The 21,123-nt window shown below is 49.1% G+C and overlaps 8 protein-coding genes across 8 annotated transcripts; 5 read left to right on the forward strand and 3 right to left on the reverse strand.

Moving 5' to 3' along the window:
• Positions 1-798: 798 nt before the first annotated feature.
• Positions 799-1,781, forward strand: L3040_002234 (uncharacterized protein; the record flags this gene model as incomplete). The annotated part of the gene is made up of 2 exons (XM_007289869.1): positions 799-1,024; positions 1,087-1,781. 2 exons carry the CDS (start codon positions 799-801, stop codon positions 1,779-1,781), a joined length of 921 nt encoding a protein of 306 aa, XP_007289931.1.
• Positions 1,782-2,421: 640 nt separating this feature from the next.
• L3040_002235 (uncharacterized protein) lies at positions 2,422-2,799 on the reverse strand (the record flags this gene model as incomplete). Its single annotated transcript, XM_066155482.1, has 3 exons — positions 2,422-2,457; positions 2,528-2,546; positions 2,615-2,799. The coding sequence occupies 3 exons, from the start codon at positions 2,797-2,799 to the stop codon at positions 2,422-2,424; spliced, it is 240 nt and encodes a 79-aa protein (XP_066012482.1).
• A 361-nt stretch (positions 2,800-3,160) lies between these two features.
• L3040_002236 (uncharacterized protein) lies at positions 3,161-3,503 on the reverse strand (the record flags this gene model as incomplete). Its single annotated transcript, XM_007289868.2, has 2 exons — positions 3,161-3,337; positions 3,396-3,503. 2 exons carry the CDS (start codon positions 3,501-3,503, stop codon positions 3,161-3,163), a joined length of 285 nt encoding a protein of 94 aa, XP_007289930.2.
• A 435-nt stretch (positions 3,504-3,938) lies between these two features.
• Positions 3,939-4,904, forward strand: L3040_002237 (uncharacterized protein; the record flags this gene model as incomplete). The annotated part of the gene is made up of 1 exon (XM_066155483.1): positions 3,939-4,904. One exon carries the CDS (start codon positions 3,939-3,941, stop codon positions 4,902-4,904), a length of 966 nt encoding a protein of 321 aa, XP_066012483.1.
• A 3,085-nt stretch (positions 4,905-7,989) lies between these two features.
• On the reverse strand, positions 7,990-9,426 carry L3040_002238 (uncharacterized protein; the record flags this gene model as incomplete). Its single annotated transcript, XM_007289866.1, has 2 exons — positions 7,990-8,245; positions 8,312-9,426. The coding sequence occupies 2 exons, from the start codon at positions 9,424-9,426 to the stop codon at positions 7,990-7,992; spliced, it is 1,371 nt and encodes a 456-aa protein (XP_007289928.1).
• A 5,145-nt stretch (positions 9,427-14,571) lies between these two features.
• Positions 14,572-16,198, forward strand: L3040_002239 (uncharacterized protein; the record flags this gene model as incomplete). The annotated part of the gene is made up of 5 exons (XM_007289864.1): positions 14,572-15,304; positions 15,364-15,475; positions 15,591-15,828; positions 15,891-16,039; positions 16,105-16,198. The coding sequence occupies 5 exons, from the start codon at positions 14,572-14,574 to the stop codon at positions 16,196-16,198; spliced, it is 1,326 nt and encodes a 441-aa protein (XP_007289926.1).
• Positions 16,199-17,082: 884 nt separating this feature from the next.
• L3040_002240 (uncharacterized protein) lies at positions 17,083-17,755 on the forward strand (the record flags this gene model as incomplete). The annotated part of the gene is made up of 3 exons (XM_007289863.2): positions 17,083-17,367; positions 17,447-17,678; positions 17,742-17,755. 3 exons carry the CDS (start codon positions 17,083-17,085, stop codon positions 17,753-17,755), a joined length of 531 nt encoding a protein of 176 aa, XP_007289925.2.
• Positions 17,756-18,763: 1,008 nt separating this feature from the next.
• On the forward strand, positions 18,764-20,266 carry L3040_002241 (mitochondrial 37S ribosomal protein bS1m; the record flags this gene model as incomplete). Its single annotated transcript, XM_007289862.1, has 1 exon — positions 18,764-20,266. One exon carries the CDS (start codon positions 18,764-18,766, stop codon positions 20,264-20,266), a length of 1,503 nt encoding a protein of 500 aa, XP_007289924.1.
• Between the last annotated feature and the right edge of the window lie 857 nt (positions 20,267-21,123).

Genomic DNA, 21,123 nt, shown 5'->3' on the forward strand with positions numbered 1-21,123 from the left:
TCGAGTCTTTGACTAGAGCGGTCAATAATGCACCACGCTATAGCGCTATGGCGAGGCTCGAGGGAATAGAGCCGGCGCGAGGAAGGTGCATCGTCGTCGTCGACCCCCTGACCTGGCCTGGGGATGTGGATGGAGATGGAGATGGGCCAACCCTGGCTTCTGAGGCTGGCTGGTTGGATGTGCTCGGACATACGGACGAGGTTGTGTACGGAGCCAAGCAGAGCAGAGCCGAGCAGAGCAGAGCCGGTTCGAGTACAACGACCGCTTCCATTTCGCTTTGAAGATGAAAAGCCGAGATTGAAGATGAGAACGAGGAGGGTGGAGCGACGTGTCCGTTGTCAAGATCTTTCCAGTGAAGTAAGTAGTTGTACATACCGATTGCAAAGGGCTTGGGGGTTCGTGAACCGTGACCGCTTATTGATCCGAGGTCACTACCATCAGACTCCTGCAGTATAAATCCCTTGCAAGCTGGATCGGCCTGGTCTCAAGCGCAATGTCTTCTGTCCTTGACAAATTCCCCATCTCGAATCCGATGTACGTCAATTGCGAATCCGCTATTGTCAGTTTCTCTCCACTGTCTTGCACATTGCAATGCCTTTTGGCTTATCGCTATCTCTTGATGTGGTCACGTGCTCGACCCAATATTATTTTCGTCGGCCGTCATACCTCGCAGAACCGGCAGTGAGCCCCTGGTGTATATCGCGTTTCCGTACCTATGCTCAACTCTTGACGAGCCGCGCCATTCCAAATCGCCATCGACTTCGAGATATGCATCCATGAAGTTGCAATGAGACCTCAATGAGACGAGAACCGTCCGGGCTGGAAACGCCGCCGAAAGTCAACAACATGGACTCGTCCAAACCTTTGGCCAAACCTTTGGCACCTTTGCAAAAAGCTACCGAAACGCCTCTGATGGCTCCTCGAGTATGGAATACAAAGAATCTTGGTCTGCGACTCACATCCGACTTTGTGTCTGGAGCTGGCGCTGCTATAATGGTGGCTCCTCTCATTACAATCATCGACAGTGAGTGTTTTCCTCCCTCCCCCCTCATCCCTCCTGCTCCTCTATTAATGCGTCTTCTCCAGAAGCAATAATGCAAAATGCCTCAGGGAAAGCAAGCCTCAAGTCCTCCCTCTTCGACTCGTTCAGGACCTTCTTCCTGCGACCGCATAACCTCCTCTTCTCGAAGCCCTTCGCCCTTATCTCCATGGTCTACGGGGGAACATACATCACGGCTAACACTCTCGATACCCTTACCTCGACCGCGAAGAACAAATCTGCAACGCACGTCACAAGCGGCACTGCGAAGTTCGCAGCATCCTCAGCGGCCAATGTGGGACTCTGTCTCATAAAAGATGCGACCTTCGCACAGATGTTTGGCTCTGGTGGCCCACCGCGACCGGTTCCCCTCCCCTCCTTCGCGCTCTTTACGCTCCGCGACTGCCTCACAATTTTCGCATCTTTCAATATTCCGCCTCTCCTTGGGCCGGTCATAAGCAAGAACATGAACAACGAGCTAGCGAAGCGCATGAGTGGGCAGTCAATGGCGCAATTTATGGCTCCTGCTGCGGTCCAGTTTGTTAGCACGCCTCTACACCTACTAGGACTGGACTTGTACAACAGAGGCGGGAATATTACGTGGGAAGACCGATGGCAGATGGTCAAGAAGAACTGGAGCATAAGTGCAATGGCTAGGATATGTCGGATTGTCCCTGCTTTTGGCATAGGTGGGGTGGTGAACGGAAACGTGAGAAAGGGGCTTATGGAAAAGCTGCAATAGCTGGGAGTGGGTCTTTGCTTCACTTCCGAGATTTGCAAGCTGCATCCGTTTTCAGTATTGCAATTACGCGAGGTTGCTTTTCGACTCTAACGCCATATCGCTGTGGAACCCTCGAATGGACCCAGGAAGCAACAGCTCCATTCGGCTCTGTCCTCCGCAAGTGCATTTCGCTTATTCTGCGAAATGCAACAAAAGCCCAGTCTTGGAGTCACCAGTCGGCTAATTTGGGCGATCCTCTTTCTCTCTTGTTCGCTACCAGGTGCTCTGCACAAGCAAAACTCGCTTAAAGTACGAAATGCAACAGAAATCCGGAGGGCGGGAAACAAATCCAGCGAAGGCACTACGCAAAAGCGAATGTGAAGTGGCGGGAGTTTGATGGCGTTGTCAATATAAGGAGTTGCATGTGGGATGGCGCAAATCACGGCGGCGTGGAGTCAGGCTTTGCAAATTTCTAATTAGCTTCTGTACAAATACCAAGGCATCGCATCTCTGCTCTAGAAACCACTGGAGGCATAGACTCGAAATTATCCCCTGTGCCTACCTCAGGTATGTCCTTCTACTCGTCCCAGCCAGCCCTCCCATTGTTATACCATCTGGCTCTACCATATCCAGTCTCTCAAAACCAATGCCCACATCCATCTCAACTCTGCGTCGTCAAGCGCATGCTTTTGTTGCACTGGATTCCATTTCCTGTCAGCCTCCTCCTTCACTCTCAACCCACACGATTCACAACAAGATGAACATACCAGCCCATCACATCCAACCCTTCATTATCCTAGCATAAACTTGATTGTTTCAACTCTTGATTGTTTCAACTCCCAGGCAGGATTTACGGCCCGGCACCGGGATCCGTAGCAGCCGGAGGCTCTTGGCTCGGCGCCGCCTGGCCACCCCCCGGAGCCGGGGCTCCTGACACAACCTTGACGTAGCGATACAAAAACACTACTATCGCGAACGGGATGAGGACGGCGAGCGTGATGGCGATCGCCAGGAGTGCTGCTCGGCTTTCGACGCTCATGATTGACGGGAGTCCTGGCTTGGGGCTGTCAAGTGCTAGAGTAAGGTGGAGTGGACGACGGGTTGGAGAAGCAGTAGGTGCGTAATGCTGCCTTTCCTTGCTGGTGCTGACCTTTCTTCGAGCTGATCGGTAGGGATATAAATGCACGCGCAGCTAGCTATCTGTGAAGAGTGCGTTTCGAGTCATCACAGCTATCTACCATTCACAGGTCCAGTCACATTCTAGCCTCAGTCTTCTGAATGGAACGTCTCGTCACACAACTCTGACGCATACACGACTTTTACTCAACGATGACTACCTTAGAGGTGAGTAACTTAGATCCAAAAACGTACATACAGAAAACGCTCTCATCGCTCTCGACTCACAAACCCGCAAATCTCTTCAAGGCCCCCATCAAACCAACACCGCTACCATCAACCTTTCGGCCCTCCTCGTACCCCCCGTCCGCCTTCAGGTCATGGAGAATGGGGCAGTGTTCGCACTTCTTATGCGTGCACCTGGTGCATTCTTTCGCGCTCAATGGGTTTGGCTTAAGGCACTAGTTACGTGAGTCTATGGCGACGGACATGTCTCTGGGGAGGTGAGGATAAGCTTACCGGTGAATTGAGAACGGCGTCCTGAGGAGGGTGGCAGCAGAGCCAGCGGGGATTTTCGAGCCCGAGTGGGTGTGCGGCCGAAGCAAGTGAAACGGATGATGCCTTCATTTTGATTCTCGTTGCTGAGAGAGGTTTGGGTGTGGATTTACTTTGATATCCCTTTTTTTTTTTTTTGTTTCAAATGTTTCTAGGCTTCGAAGCTATGGTGAATTGTTCTGCTAACGATGTTTTGATGTCGATGGTTAGATAAAGTTGGAGAGGTGTATAGATCGGTATAAATACACTCGAGAGAGCATGAAGATGTCAGTCACAACCCCGACCTGCAACCAGCCAGTGATTCTCAAGACGTGGGCCTTCCTGTCTCAACGGCACAATGACGAATCCCACGGCGTCGTCGGAACCACCCGCCATCATCCAATCACGAAGCTATCCATCCGCACTCAAACCCTACCACGCACCGAAGCTAGGTAGTGATCCAGTCCTCGGGCCCTCCTACCTCAACAACACCATCACGATGTTCTTGGACTCTCCGAATCAGCAGCAATGCCCCAACCAGGAAGAAAAACACCACTGGGCCTCCGCTCGCCCACATCCTTCCCCTTCCCCTTCCCCTTCCCTTTTCCGTTTGCATCTTGGTCCGCCACCCGCGAAAGCGCATCAAGATCCTCTTGCGTCATCGCATACTTCTCGCACCTGGAGCACGCACGATGCCAGCACTTCGTGCACGCCGGCTTCAACACTCGATTCTGCGTGCCGCATCTCTTCTTCCGCTGTCTTCCCCGTCAGCCAAACCCCCCCTCCCAAAAAAGCATTCTCATTCTCATCCTCCCCGCCCTCGGGGGACGTGGGTGCAGCTTGCTTACCAGAGGCTTCTTCAGGCCCCAGTTCCACGTCTCGCGACAGCATCTCCAGTGGAAAGTGCAGTACGATGGCGGCAGCACGGGAATAGCGGACCTCCCTCTTGCCAGCCCCGTGATCAGAGACAGAGAGAGCCACGGGTCGCGGCGCGTACGCTGGAGCGGCTCCGCCGTACGCGAGATCAAGATGGGGTCTGCTGGATTGGTCGGGGATCCCAAAGATGCGGCTGTGGCTGTAGATGCCGTTGCTGGTTCTGATTCTGATGCTGATACTGAGGCATCGGGAGCCCGTGGAGGTACTTCCGGTGCTGTTGCCGGCGTCGTCTCAGCCGATGTTGAGGACGCGAGTTGTCTCCACGATGGGTTATCGCCCCAAGTCACTGCGCGCCGATGTAACGCGGGCTTGAGATTGGGTGCTTGGGACGAGATGGGGGATGTCGGCGTGGACTGTGTTACGACCGATGAGCGCGTTTCCGCGTACGGAAGCACCCGTTTGGGGGTCATGTCCATCTTGGTGTTCCTGCTCTCGGGGCTGGGAGTTGCGATTCAAGAACACAGGTTGGGGGGTCTGGGATGGGATAGGAATTTAGAATCAGACAGTGGCTCTCGTGTTGAGAGGGTAACTGAGGCGTGGGGTGGGCAGGTTAAGTAAGTAAGTAAAGGCGGTTAATGCCTCAACTACTTGGGGACGCTATCGTGGGATGGGACCAGACCCAGTAGTAGCTCTGGGGCCGGCGCAGAGCATTCAAGCTAGCTTCTTCAACAACAACCGGCTCGAGGACTTCTCCCGTTTCCCAGACCTGGCCCTCAACATCTTGTGGCTCTTATGGGCTGGCTGGCAGGTAGATCAAATCAGAACGTAATTCGTCATAGGCTGCTGGCTTGCTTGTTCCCCCCTCCTCCCCTTCCTAACTGCCATGCATCACTTACCGATACTGAGATCCCCAGTGGTAAAAAGATAAGTGAACCCCCAAAAATCCTCAGTCAGTGGGAGAAGCTTCCACTGCTAGAGAGGAACCTAGGGGGGCCTACTTTAGATCGTTCCCAACCGTACCTTAGTCGAGCCCACAAACCCCCATCAAGTGATGGACGAGGGCCCACAGCCCTTTTTGAGGAGCCCGTGACTCTACTTACTTACTTATTACCTCTCCGCATCCAAATCTTTTCCCAGGAGTACTCACTACGAGGGCTAGACATTTATATGTATGATAGAGTGAATGAAATGAAATGAAATGAATGCGTTTAAGCGAGTGCGGAAACGCGCTTGGGTACTTACTTTCTCAGCGGAATATCAGATGGATATCGGATATCAGATATTGGATACTGGATGTTCATCCTTGGGGAAACCTCGAGAACAGCTTGGCAATCAAGGAATTGTGTGAATATATGGATATCAAGAATGCATTGTTAGCTGGGGAATAGGCAAGAACGAGCTCGTAATCCGATAGATATTACCGGGCTTGAAAAGAGGGACTGATTACCTAGGTAGGTAGTTGCGGGGAGGGGGGTTGATTTATTACCTCGAGCTATCGATTACACTTTTATTAACTACCTCTCTTAAAATGGAGCGATTATTGGTTGATGTGTAGACGCTACACACGCATATATGTATATACGAGCATTCAAAAAAAAAAAAAAAAAAAAAAAAAAAAAAAAAAAAAGGCAGTGTGGTAGGTACGTAGTAGGTAGGGCCAATACCTAGTTGGCAAGTCTAGTTCTAGTCCATATTCTCTTCGCTTAATAATTACCTTGGTAGCTTCCACATCGCCGCCTGTCCAGATTCCATACCGTCTAGACGCTAAACGGCGGTGTTGGAGAGTCTAGACCTTTTCAAGTAAGCCTGGAGCTAGATGTAAGTAGGCTCGCTGGACTAGGTACTTTGTACCTACCGGTACCTGTTCTCTATTTCCTGTACGCAATGTCTTCTCTCCTGTCTTGCATACCTCGGAGGGAGACCCTATGTATGTGGACTTGGGGGGGGGGAGGAGGTTATCTGATCATATATCTAAAGTAGATTTTTTCTTTTTTTTTCCATCCACGGGAGTCTCCATCAAATCTCCCTCTCTAAAGCGCAGCCTGTTATGAAACACAGAGACAGATACGCGCATTGTTGATTTCTTCGAGATTTTAATATGCAGTAGCGCTTAATGAACCTACTGATGTTTAATTAGCTTTTACTCCAGACTATCTACTTACTACGTACTACTATACCTACTACTAGTTATCCATAACCTCCCACAGCTTTCAGACCCTCCATTAGAGTTTATCTAAACCTCTTACCCCCCCTTAATACATCAGATACCTATCTATCAACCTATTAATCAATCCCTCTCTCTCTTCTCATTTCAGATAATTCTTCTTCATTTTATTCTTTTTCTTCTTCTTCTTATTTTTTTCCTTAAAATTTTTTTTTTTTTCAACAAATAAAAACTTTCGAGTAACAAACCCACCGTCGTGTATAGACTCACTCACACACATGCGAAAGAGACACACATCCATCCCTCGTGGCGCAATTGGCTAGCGCGTTCGACTGTTAAAGTCTCCAGCAACGCAGTCTGCAATCGAGAGGTTGGTGGTTCGAGCCCACCCGAGGGAGATAGATAAGATAGGATACCCTCCCACAATCTGAGCTCGTCACTTCTAGCTTCATCTGATAGTTGTGCCGGTACATCTTGCTTTCCATGTTTTTGATACGCAGTTTTCCGTAAACTTTGCGGAACAAGGTTTTGTTAGCGATTTTTTTTTGGGGGGGGGTTTGCAGGGGTTGTTCGCGGGCCCGGGGGGTGGGGGGAGGCTAGAGCGAAAGGTTTCTTTGATCGCGATGGTCAACACCTCATCCCTCCTTCCCCTTGCCTTTACAATAAGCAATTCCATTTTCCATTTCCAATGCTCCCTCCACCCCCCAAAAAAACATTCATATACGTACATGTTTAAAATCACCCATTCCAGAACCTATTCCTTTGCCTTGCCCTGTCTTGCCGTACCTCACCTAGGTAGGTACCTAGCATTAACAAACATCAATATTTTTTTTTTAGTAACACCCGAAGAACCAACTCTTCAGCCCTCCCTCCCCTAATACACATAATGCCTGATGCAAGAATGCAATTTGAATTTCTTTCATTCTTTAACATAGAGAAAAGTATACATTTCCATATCTATATATAAAAGAAAACCATACATCTGAGATTTCATAGCAGGAAAAAAAGAAGGAAAAAAAAGGAATGATAGATAAAATAAGAGAAGCGTTAAATCATTACGACTACCTACTACCCAACTTCGTATCGACCGACTTCGTATCGACTGACCATCCCATTCCGTTCCGTTCGTGTGATCATCCCATCAAGGCAAAAAAAAGAAAAAAAAAAAGGAAACGCTAGCTGTTCAGCGCCATACCCGCCCGCCCGTTTTCAAAGAATTTTTAAAAGAAAGAAAGAGTACGCTACTCATAAATAGCATACCGTGTCGTGTCGTGTCGTGCCAGCCATATCATCATGCCCGATCTGATCCCACTCGATCATTTTCCAATCCAATCCAGTGGATTCCAGTCAAGCTCAGTCCTTTTCATATCCAAACAAAAAACATCCCTCAGCCTTCCTACGGAAAAGCCAGGTTCTGTATGCGACTCCCAAGACCCTACCAGCACCCATCCAGGGCTTGCTGTACTGTTTCAATTTTCGTCTCAAGCTGCGAGACACGCTTCACTGTCGATGTATTCCGATCACATCCTCAACCCGTGGCTAGCACGTCGTTGCCGGATTGGCAAACCTCAACGGGCTGCCGCGTTGCTGTTCCTTTTCCTTGTTGGAACCGCCCGAGTTGCGGCGCTTGAACATGTGTTCAACGAGCGCCCGGGGCCCGACGAACTCCATGTCGTATTTGAGCGGCGTGAGAGGGAGGGAGAGCGGGTAGCGAGGCGCTTTCCCGGGTTTGGACTGGAAGTGGCGCGTGATGCAGTCATCGACCAGAGCTATGAGGCCGGTTGCGACGATGACACTGTGGTATGTGTTGTTAGGCGACATCCCAAACAAACTACGCATACACGATAGGGGCTGGACTTACTCCGCAACGTCCGTGAGTGCGTCCCGTATGCTGGGATCGGAAATCCACATCGAGCACGGGGGCACCCACCCGCCATTCCTCTCCTCCTCCCTCACCTGCGCCGGCGACCGCAGCTCGGGCACGATGTGCGCCACTGCCGGTCCGACGTCTGCTTTGTATAGATAGTATGAGATTCTTCCTTCTCCGTCTTTCCTCGACTCCCGTTTCCACGCGTATTGAGAACCCCAGTACTCGAAGTCATATCTCTTGGATGATTTGGCTCCTCGGCGCTTGACTTCCACCTGTGCATAGTTGGAGAAATCGAGCTTGATGGTGTTGGTCGGGATCTGGACCGGTGCGGAATCTCGGGTGTGGTCTGCGAAATAGTCGTCTTCGCCTTCGGATCCGTAGCCGCTGTCCTGTCGCCACATCGACTTCTTGCTCTTGGAGCTGGGGGCCGCCATGTGCGAGTTCGCGCGTTTAAAGTCCGGCTTTACGATGCTGGCGAAGGCATGGCTGACTGACCTCGACAGCGCAGGTCTTCTCTCCGTCGCGGGGGTGGTGAACTTGCGTGCTGAGTGGCAGACTTCTCGTCCGGATGCGCGCTCGTAACGACGCAGGGAGAATTTCCGCTTCTTGAGGTCGTTCATCTTCAAGTGAAAGAGTTGAATGGTCCCCCTTTTCCGCTCCATATCGACCCGCAGATTCATGTTTCCATCATGCGTCGTGTCATCGTGTCGGATCGAAAGGCGATGGTGCGAAGGGAAGTAATCCGCAAAGTCAGAGGGGTTGGAGGGGCGAAGTTTGTTATAGCTGGAGACCGGCGAGCGGTTCTCGAGAATGTCGTAATCCGGGTCATGGGTTTCCGCTTCTCCGTAGAACTCCTCCAGGGACTCGACCGTCGAAGCGTAGGTTTCTGTTGAAGAGCGCGCGCAGAAGGTTGTGCAGGGGGAAATATCGAACTGTTGCTCTGCGTAGATGTCGGCAGCTTTTCGTATCGAAGGACTGGTGTGTAGAGAAGTCGGAGTGCTAGCAGTGCTCTGCGAGTCCTGGGAGTCTGCGCTGCAGTGGCTAGCAGCGCTCCTCTCGCTAACGTCGGCGGTCTTGTTATATCTACTACGTACAGAGCGCGACATGTCGTATGATATGAGTAAGGGAATAAGTGTTGATGTTCAGCGTCTAAATGATGTGTGTATTGAGAATGGAAGAGATACCAAAGAAGGTCTCCGGGTGTAATCGGGGGATGTTCGAGTATATAAGAAGTGTTACGGTGTTAAGGTTCATCGTCGCCGAGGTTCGCACCTGACATGGGAGGGTTGAGCGATTTGGCACGAAGCGAAGCGAAGCGAAGCGAACAAATGTCGCTCGGTGGGTGGATGAGATGTAGATATAGTGAGAAAGAGATATATATAAGTATAGTAAATGGATTCGGATGCGCTGAAGTGGGATGTGAGATTCTTGGAATTGAATAATCTGATGGAGATGAAATATACACACATATATGTATAGGTATATAAGTATATGATGTGAGATTCCTGAAGTTGAATGATCTGATCGAGGTGAAATATACATATATGTATATATATATATATACAGGTATATAATAGGTACATAGGTATATATCTATATACACCCATAATTGAACCGGATGCATTGAATGGGGAACAAGAGGCACGACACAGCCCCCCTGATGATCTAACCAAAGACCAAAGGCACCTCCTTGGGCAACACGAGTCTACTGTCCATTGGTGTTGGTGTTGATGTTAGTATCAATATCGATATCATTTTTGGTATTGATATTCACATTGACATTGACTTTGACAATGCCACAGGCATTGGCACCACGAATTCCGCGTCAGTCAACCTTCAGTCATCTGGGCGACGGCGTCAGTCCGAAAAATCCTGCTGCCTGGCTGATAAACAAGAAATGTGATGATGGTCCAGCTGGCTCTGAAGAGCCTCAGGATAGACCAATCCTTATCAACGCATTGCTGCACGCTGCACGCTGCACGCTGCATGCCGCACGCTCGTCACCCCAACCAGCTCCCTCCCCAGATCACCATCATCCATCATCCATCATCCATCACATCAGTACCACCAGCGCTTGGCTCAGTCGGTATGATCCGGAACTTTTGCTCCTGCGAACTTGGTGGGTCGTCTGGTTGTTCTTGATAATATCCGTGCTTATTTCGAATCCCGCGGCAAGCTGCAAAACTCCTCTCGCAATGCAACAAGGGAACCAAAAAGTTTCTGCATCTTTGAGAGACGCGATGCAGCGAATCATCGATCAATTCATCTGTGATCTACAGTACAGTATATTCCTCGCAGCTGTGTCAACATCCGACTCGCTACAACTTTACCCTGGGGCCTGGCGGCGAAAGAAAAAAAGAAATAAAGGCAACGAGAGGGCATCCGATCCCCCTATCTGCCTTTATCTGCCTTCTTCAACCAAACCTCGAACCTCGAACCTCGCGGTCTCCTTCAGAACAGCCGCTACAGCCCACAGCCCACTCTTCCTCGGCCCTGGGGCCTCTCGTGGTTCGCGGCCAAATTTTTGATGGGGCTATTCATCATGCAGGACGAGTAGAGCCCGGAAGTCCGAGAGCGCCCTTGCATTTATGCATTTATGCACCCAGAACGAAAAAGTCTCTTTATCCTTCTGCTTCTGCTGCCGACAGGAAGACATGTATGTGGGTGGAGAATCCGAGAATGAGCTCTACCTTGCCACCTCCCACCTCTCTTCCACCTCTGCGAGATCTGCGAGGACTATAAATCCCCATTTTTGCTGCCCAAACTCGTCAAGATGCGTCCTGACTAAGATATCGCCACTTTACACGCCCCGAGAAAGAAAAAAAATATGCTCTTGAAGAACAGGACATTGATCCCACTCCCTTGCTAATACCAGAAGCACTATAACGGAATTCCACGGAAGCAATTACTCTCGACCAATGCTGCCCGGTCACCACGGCGCGCCGAATGACGTTCCGTGCTACTCGAGAAAGTACGAAAGGTACAGCATCTCTCGTATCCTTTTTTGTATATCGTATCCTCCACCTTGGGGGTACAGGTGAATCTGCAGCAGGGAAGAAGTGAAATGGCGATCACAAAACGGTGCTGCTGTGAGCATGCAGCACCCAAGAGTGCAGAAGAGCGTCCGTCGTCTCTAGCAGCCGGGATATTGCATGACTTCTTCGTCAGACAAGATGGCATGCATAGGAGCTAGCCGTTCTCGGTTTCTCCTTATTACAGAATATCGAGCTGCCTTCGTTTTGCATTTATGCTATGATCCTTGCGCCCTAAAAGATTGACGGATTCAGCACTTACGAAAAGAATTCTCCGTCTTACTTATTACCGAAGATGGATCTATCGTGCCAGACGATTCTGCTCTCTCTACGATCAACGATCCGAAGACCAAGCATCTTGTAATGTTGGAAATCGTAAAGATGGTCGTTTCCTCAAGTCACAAACATCACTCGCTTGCTACCTCACTCGCAAATTCGGCCTCAGCTTATGTCTTACAGGAATGCTAGTGCAATATCAACGCATACTATAATATTTGGCGCGATTGCCCAATAAACCTCCGAGCGGGGTTCAGCATCGGAGAGAGTGAACAAGAGGTTTGGAAGTAGGATGTAGGCATAATGCATATCATATCGTAAGGTAAGTGGGTAAGCGAGAGCTAGACCGGCTTACTGTACTGTATCGTCGCTCCATTCCCATTTTCGAATACTCAGGCAAAAATTTGGAGGCTGCATATAGCTCTTGGGAAAGTGCGGCGAGATGGGCGTTGAAATATTTCTTTTTGCGATGGGTTGGAAAGAGGAGAAGAGAGGGGGTTGTTCTTGTTGTTGTTGAACGAAAGGTTGCCAAAGCAATTATACGACATCAAGTGGGCAGCTCGAACTCCTTTCTAGTAGGGCCTTCTTGTATGTAAAGCATCCTTTCTAACTTAGCACATCTCCGGACCCCATGGGAGGTCCTCGGTCCTAAAGCGGCAAGCTACATATCGTTTGCAACCCGCTTATCGTAAATAAAATTTAAAAAATACATACATACATGAAACAATAAGCAGGTGGGTAGATAGGTAGGTGTTTTTCGGACATGGTAACCATTACGATCTATTCATTCAAGTACATGTATCTACGAAGTATTGGACCTGGTTATCTCAGCCCTATTTAAGCTTTATAGAGAAGGTACACACACCTACCTGCCTTTCCTTCCTTCGTCTTTCCGAAAGCTTTTTATATGTAATATATATATATCTATATATATATATATAAACTTATATATTTTCTTTGTGTTTCTTAGACTCAGACGATTCATCATCGCCATGAAGCTCTCACACTTCACTCACTCACGCTTTTTTTTTCTGTCCTGTCCTGTCCTGTCCGCCAAGACCAATGCCTGCCCCCCTCCTTCCATCCTTCCTTCCTTCCGAAGAAGAAGGAAGTGAAGTCCCCGATCGACAGCAGAAAACACTCCGTAAGGACATAGAAAAATGGAAATCAGAAAATCTCCATCCTACCTGCGACCCGGCCATTATAAGCTTCCCCGCCCCCGCTGCTGAATGAATGAGCCGACGGCATATTAAAAGAATAGACGGCGAAATTTTCTTAAAAAAAAAAAATTCAAAGCCTTTTAGTTGATAGCGAGAGCTAGGTATGCACTCTTTAATCGTTTTATATGCTGGATGTATCCCTCTCGAGTCTGTTAGAGCTATTGCGTGCGGATTTTTTCAGGAAGTGGGAATTTACATACATGATATGTATGTATATCCTCGGGGCTGAAATTAAGAGCTTGTCTTATCCGGTTTTTCGTTCACCTTGGTCTCTTATTTCGATTTGCAGATTCACTACCCGCTTATATATTGTGGGTTTTCAGGATCATGGAATAGAACGGAACGGAATGGATTGAATAGATGGCGATGATCATCATGTTCACGGTTTCTGCCAGACGTAGCGTAGCGGAAGGGTTGTTATATAACTCACCCCTTTTGGGATTGGTAAGTAAGGAAAAGCTGTAGATATTTCAAGGTATGTTTTGAGCTAGACCAACGAGCCCTACTGTGAAATTGGGTTGTGGAATGGAGGATTGCGCGTTTGTTGGGATTGATAGGCTTTGGAAGGTAAAAAGAGGAAGGGAGGGGAAAATGATTTGATGGAATTGTAGAATGTAGCGGCGGGATTACTGCGCAGCTGTGCGAAATAAAAGGCAAAGCGTTTGTTTGTCTGAATCTATAGTAAGTAAAGGATTGCTGTTAATAACTTGGCAGCATTTTATGTATTTGACAGTCGATCTGTCCTCGACAGTATCTCTTTCAATCAACCTTCCGCTTGAAGTTACATTTAAGTACCATAGCGGTTTGTATCCATCACGACGAGGTTATATGCTTTTGATTGATCGCGAGAAATTACAGGTAAGTGATGTTGTTATTGCATCTTTTATAGGATCCCCTTTCCAGTCGTCGTAGCACCTCCTTCCTCTTTTCTCGCTCGCTTAGCTCGGGACCACAACAAGCACCAGACGACTATGCGGAACGGGAATTTTCCTGGAGGCAACTGGTATAAGAAATATTCTGATTAGCTTCGAGACCCAGAACCAAAGCGTATCACTTATCAGGATTGCCAGCAGACCTTTGGGTTATGGGCTTTCTACACCAAAAATATCCTACGTTGTACGTGCTCTTACGCCAGATCCCTTTTCCCCACCCCATTTTGCTCGGCACCTTCTTATGACGTTGCAAATTTGACAGAATGTCAGAACTTCTAAATAGCTTCATCTTTCTCGATACTGACAAACTCCTCTGTCCCCATTTTGCGACCTCTGGATAGTTCATTTTCCTCGCAGCGTATGAATAGACGCTTGGCAGATACCCCGCATCTGGTCCGATCGGGACCCCACTAAAGATTTCCCACGAGTATGGCAAGTAGTAGAAAGCAAAATAAATGCAATTTATTGAGCTAGATATATCAGGAAGACGTAGATACAAGCCAAAAAGAGCTCAGCGAAAAGATAGAAAGTTGTAGCGTTGATGAGGTGTTAAAAATGTGATTAAAGATTAGCATACCTGCAATCACGATGTGAAAACTACGAAGATTCGATTCGTGGGATGTCCAATACATAGAAAGGGGAATTGTTACATCGGGGCATCTTTCAGCGAAAGATTAGGATCCGCTCAGATGGAGCGGAGGCGGGTAATTTTGAAGCAAATGTATATATATATCAAGGTAGAGATCCTTTACGAGCGTTGAAAAGTCCTCAAATAATCAGCATACTTTAAAATGCTTCCATTTTATATGCTTCTGCTCCTGGGCACAGCTCCAATCTTAACTTTTGCTTCTAGCATATCTCAGTTCCCTATTTTCGAAAACCTCAGAACTACTCGTCCGTTCACCGCTCGCCTTTCTCCACCACGGAACAAGACCTGTGTTGTCAATAGTCATAATGACTTGTTGATTGACGACTCGGAATACATACTCTCAGCTATCACGGAATGCAAAGATGGGGGTCACGTAATCTTCTTGCAGAGGTCGACATACATTATCGGCAAGCCGCTCAACCTGACAGATCTCTCAGCCATTGACCTGGACATCCAAGGCAACATCCAGTTTACGAATGACACAACGTACTGGCAAAAGAGCGCTTTCCAGCTCGGCTTCCAGAATGCGACCAGCTTTTTCATGCTAGGTGGAAACGATGTGAACGTCTACGGCGGCGGGACCATTTACGGCAATGGTCAGACATGGTGGGATGCCTTCGCCGCGGAGAAGAGAACCAATCGACCCATCCTGTTTGCAACGATCGGCCTCCGTGGTGGCTCGATCTCGGACCTAGGTCTTTCCCAGTCGCCGTTCTGGCACAATATCATCGCCAACTCGAGCGATGTGGTGTATACCGATATGCGATTGTATTCCGTCAGCAACAATCGGAATTTCGAGAAGAATACCGACGGCTGGGATATCTACCGCTCCACCCGCATCCTCATCCAGAACTCGACGATCACTAACGGCGACGGTATGTTGTCGCTTACGATACAACCTTCTTTCCTCGAATTCCTTGCTGATTTAGCGCAGACTGCGTTAGCTTCAAGCCCAACAGCACAGATATCACCGTCCGGAATTTAAGCTGCAATGGAACTCACGGTATCTCGGTGGGCAGCTTAGGGCAATACCCCGAGCGTGTTGAGTGAGTACCAGGCAGCACCAAGAGATGTTATCCCGACCGAGATCTCTTGTCGCCACCGGATCTGCACCTGAGGCAGTCCACCATGATATGCCGCAAGCTAATCCTTCGTCGATAGTTATGTTGAGAACATTCTCGTGACCAACATCAACATGTACAACTCTTCAGAAGGTGCCCGGATCAAGATCTGGCCCGACGCCTACTCGGAGAAGTCAGGCACTCTCAGTGGCGGAGGTGGCCGTGGACTGGTGCGAAATGTAACATATGATGGTATGTGGCTCGACAACGTCGACTACGGCCTTACGATCACCCAGTGCTACGGCCAGGATAACGAAACCCTGTGTTTCGAACATCCGGTATGTTTTTTCTGCGTTCAAATTCAAAAGACCAGAGCTGCTTGAATAACTATCGTCCGTAGTCAAAGCTAGAGATCATTGATGTGACGTTCAAGAACATCAGGGGTCGTACGAACCGAGTGTTTGCACCTATTGTGGCCCACCTGGTATGCTCTAGCAACCAGACCTGCTCCAATATCGTAGCGGAAAACGTGGATATCCGAACGATCAGGTATGTAATCGACCTCGATATATAACTGATGCTCCCCAGCAAGTTACATTTCTGACTCTGGCCAGTGGAGCAAATCTCGTGACTTGTAGAAATCTTGACCGCTCGCTTTTAGGTGGCTTGAATTGCACCGATACTAGCAAGGGGTATAATCTAGCCTAAGTGGTATACGTGGACGGTGAACCCTTCGATGCTGTTTCCAGATCATACTTCTTTGTGGCATGCCAAACCGCCCCTCGTTCGAGGTCATCTCTCGCTTAGCTAAGTGATATAACAACAAACAACAAACAATAAAAAAGAAAATTTACTTGATTGCGTTTCACATTTTTCGGGCCCGCAGCCCGTTCATTTCTTATCTTTTTCTAACTATAGCAGCTTGCCTGCAGGGAATAGAAACCACAGGCGGTCAAACTCCTCGAACGGAATCGGAGAAGGTTGATGGGATAGTACACATTGTAGGTTCATTTGAGGCCAGTTTCGCAGCAAATGCGCACATTGACCAGGCTTTCTGACCGCCTTATCTAGACTCGATCGACTTTCGTTAGCTGAATACGTGTTTACATCCTTTTCGAGGGCTTAGAGTATGCTCATCAAGAGATCAGAGCAGTGCGGGTTCGGCCACCGGCCCCAGTTCGATATTTATTCTCTTCTCTTGCTCGAGGCTGAGGATCTGAGACCATTCGCCGGGAACAGCGAGAACAGCGCTGGGGTATCAATCCATCTCCAGAATGTTGATCGCCTCGTCTACGAAAGTTGGCTTTCCCACTCCAGGCGTAGCTGCTGGCTGACGGATAAGGGCTGGGAAGGTCAAGGTCTCTCCGACGGTCGACGTTGTCAAGTGCAAACCCTGTTTAAGGATATAACCAGTGTAGCCAAGAGGCTATACCTATATGGGAGATTAGAGGTCACACCTCATGAGTATTTCTATCAATGCTGCGCTCTCCTCGCTACAACCGAAACCTCGAAAACGCGGCCTTTTCAAATGGATTGGAGACCCGAGCAGCTGATCCTTTGTTATAAAGCTTGATAGTCTGCGCTGCTACAACATGAATTTGATTCGGCCAAAAATTACCGAAATTCCGCCACCCTCACCACCACGCTACCCCTCCAAATACGATCATGTACACCTAGCAACCGTTCAACCCACGAAGCGAAAGAGTTCCTTTCTGGATAGCGAAGATCATCCTAATCTCAAGAAGACGGTGCGAGGAAACCAAAACGTCAGACTGGGCCATGCGTCCGCGCCTTTTAGAGACAAGAACGATCCTCCGACACTTCGCCCGGCAGTCCTTTTGTCAGGATTCACATGGAGTGAGGCCATTAGGGAAAAAGTCTACTCCCTTTCTTTTTCAAAAGCATACCCTCTTTCAATTTTTCCGACGAATCCGTGCTAACAGCGTTCGATCCTAGATTCTGATGGTTGTCGCACCGTACAACCCAACCTCAACGCTGGTATCTATTCAGGTTTCGGATGAAATGCGAAGTAAGATCCAATGGGACACTGGCATTGTAACCGACTGGGTCAAAGTGGTATGCCGTTCAATTGAGGAGCAAGAAAGGATGATCCGAGATCTGTATCGTGTGAGGTTCGCCTGGACTCATCCGTGGCTCGAGGCTCAAGCTTGGGAAAGCAATAGCAGCGGTGCGCTCGACCATCCAATACCGTCTCATACACCGGCCGAGAGATCCTGACCAGACATGACAGATATCCACAAATAACTTTATTGTCCTCCAATTTAGCCCTCGTTACACACCGCCGAAGACCACTCTTCAGCAGTGAAAAATGGAAAGCAGAGCGGAACTTAGAAGGAAAGTACTGGTCAGCTTCCTAGCGCTCTGCATGTTTTCCAACTCGAGCGTAGATCTTGAGACCTTCGGGGAGTTGCTCGCTGATGACGGGAGGGGTTGATGAGGCGGACATTATCGCGTCGTGGAGGCCTTGTCGTGTGATGGAGATGGCACCCGCTCCTTAATGGGGAGTATGTTTGTACAAAGTCAGAGCCGAAAGTCCACAAGAGTTACTGGCGTTAGTAAAGTGGTGTGTCAAGATGGAAGGATAGCCTGAACAAGTTGAATTTTGGGCGAAGCCAGCTCGGCCTCTTGGTTGTGGTAACGGCACATGGCTTGTCTAAGGCGGAAAACTTTATCAGTGGCCTCATTCCTAGTATTTTTTGATTCCAACTCATTATATAGTAGAACCGAATGGTATCAAGATGAAGGAAAACTTGCGTGCAAACCAACAGCTGATAGATAGCGTGATGAATAGTGCAATGCTGTTGAGCATAGCTCGAAGCCTGAGAAGTTCAGCAAGCAGCTTCTCGATTATCAACTAAAATGCAGAGAAGAGTCGATCTGCAATGTTGAAAAGGAGAGTGAAATACTCGTAACATCTCCCTTGAAGAAAGCCGGGCCAGGTCGCTACGGATATTCCATGCATATACCTTTAAGTGGGGCAAGGTCGGCGGCTGCCCGCTAGCGTACCTAGGCAAATTTCACCTCAAGCTAACATCAACGCCGCCGCCGACACCCACATCATCCCTCAACCTGCCATCCGTCGATGTGCTGATTGGGAACAGCTGGCAGCACGGCTGATTGCAATTACATTCAAGGACATCGCTTTGGGTGGTTGGACTGTGTCCCTCGGGGAAAGCGCCGGGGCGAGAGACCCGCTAGCTCACGACATCGATTCTTGATCAAGCTTTCTTCGAAATTCAGAATTACAGGACCATGGCCTCTCGAAGTGTCTCTCCTGGAGGTGCTCTTCTACGAGCATCTAGGGTTTTTTCAATCCCACCGCCCTTACCACGCCCGGCTGTCGAGCTCTCGTCAAAAGGAGTCAACAACTCCGATACAGCAACACTTGCACACCCTATACACCAGACCATCACAACACCGCATTTATCTCTCGCACAAGGTGACTGGGGTTTCAAACGGCCTCTACCCTTGCGGTCGACTACGAAATCATCAACTCCTTTTCTACGAGTCGAGGCAATCGATACTTTCGAGCACATTACCGAATTCGCTTCAGCCGCAGACCATTCGATAACGCTACAGAAATGGCAGGAGATGGGCATACCGCTCACCATACGCATGGGCAAAAACCAAGGGAGTTTCAGGGGCGAAGATGAGGGCAGGATTAGTGTTTTTGAATCAACAATGGACTCAATTGCCGAGTCTGACGGCAGCGTTTTAGGAAGGGAAGACACCCGATGGAAGTTCAAAGGCCCATGGCTGGCAGGGCAGACAGAGGGAGACTTTAACGAATTTTTACGGGAAGGAGTTAAAAAGCGGAAGACGGAGTTTCAGGCGTACCTCAAAACTGCATGCGCGAATGCTCATACTAAAGAGGCACGGCGGGCGGCAGCGGAAGGGGCGGTTGATGTACCTGCTGCGGTCAAAGAAGAGGACATAACTAAGGAGCAGCTTACTGAATTTGTCAGATCTCTTCGCAACAACCGTGCTGAACTTTACAAGCTCATCAGAAATTTCTTGGACCTACCGCCGGCGCCTGCCAGATACCGCGAGGTTACTGAACGTATGATTGATATGATGCGTCCTGGGGAGACTTTGGCTCCCAACGATCTCCCTCTTTCCGCCTCTCCGTATGCGAATACTGGGCCACCGAAGACGCATCCGTCAGCAGGGCTAGCTTACGGCTTGACGAGCTGCCACACACACAACCATCCTCTTCACGGTCCACAGAAGGAAAACCGCCCTGTCCAGGCCCGTGTAGTGAAGCCGAAAAATTCGGCCACCGGAGGCTTCGGTGCTGCATTGGGTGTTGGAGGATTCGTGACCGAAGTCCCAAGGGACAGTGCGTCGTTCAATGTCAATGAGCGCAACCCGAAAAGAGGTATGCCCAAGGTCCACCCTGGCCTACAAAATATCGAGCCGGAGAAAGTGGGGGGCACCAAGATCTGGATCCGGCCATCTTACGCTCACGTGGACCCCAAGGGCCGCATCATTCTGACGGTTGCGGATGCTGATCCTATGGCCGTCGCTGTTGCAGAAGGGACTGAGGGTGCTATGTCTGCGGTTTTTGAGATCCCGAAACTCTCGGGCACATTATCGGCAGAAGCTCGCAAAGGCTTTGGTACATTCAGCACCGCCCCGCAAGGAGATGGTGGCTACGGATTAACATTGGACGTTGATGATGCTCCTAGACGAGAACCGGTTAGACCGAGAGACTCCCCAAGGAGTCAGGTAGAAGGGCTGTCAGATTTGTCTTAAGGTGGCTGGCTGAGTAGAGTAATCCTCGAAATGATTGGTCGAATTGTAGTATAGTAACGACGATGTATAGTATCACAATACTCTGTACCTATGGCATTCGGCTTTATCTCTCAGGCTTGCGTTTAAACAAAATTGCTAGTTCCGCTCTCCTTTTGCTTCGAATATTTCTCATTCATTCGATTTTCAATGGTATATCTTCCTGGCCCATGTCAACATGTCCTGAAGGCTGACACCGGGTCAGGCCTCGTTACAATGGCACTCACTGTACCCAGCATCCTAATCCACCGGTCTTGAACCAAGGGGTTGTGCTTATAGAGAAGGGGAGAGGCCCCATGGAATGAACCCAATCGTTAAACTAAATTGCAACTTTGCACTCGCTCAAAATTCTTCCAAACCTTCTGTTAAATTCTATTCTCGTATTGACTTGACACCGTTTGTTAGCACTCCGTGTAATTGGTTCAAAAGCGGGATATCCAACATCTTTCTTTTCCTCAAACGGCGAAGCCCGGAGTCTTGCTCAGAGGTCAGCGAATAGGAACCGAACGGTATTTTATACGCACGGCGCGTGATGTTCTGATCGCCAGAATGACGGAACATGTACATTTTAGCCACCGTCGTCGTTGTCGTTGTCATAGATGGTGCGTCTTTAAGGCCATAGATGTATTGCCGGTCGCAGCTTAGATGCTGGAATGTATCCTACGTTGTCCCGGGTTCTGCAGACAGTATGTCGAACTTGCTGCCTGGTGTCAAGATGAGCCAAGTGAAGGTGCGGGAATTGGGCATTGAAGATCGAGAGCCAATTGCGTAGTTTGAGGATGAGGATACGGATTACAGAAGCGGAAGCTGAGTTCATGGAT

Source organism: Drepanopeziza brunnea (assembly GCF_022702325.1).
Source record: "Drepanopeziza brunnea f. sp. 'multigermtubi' strain 214-2 chromosome Unknown ctg3, whole genome shotgun sequence".
Classification (NCBI taxonomy): Eukaryota; Fungi; Ascomycota; class Leotiomycetes; order Helotiales; family Drepanopezizaceae; genus Drepanopeziza; species Drepanopeziza brunnea.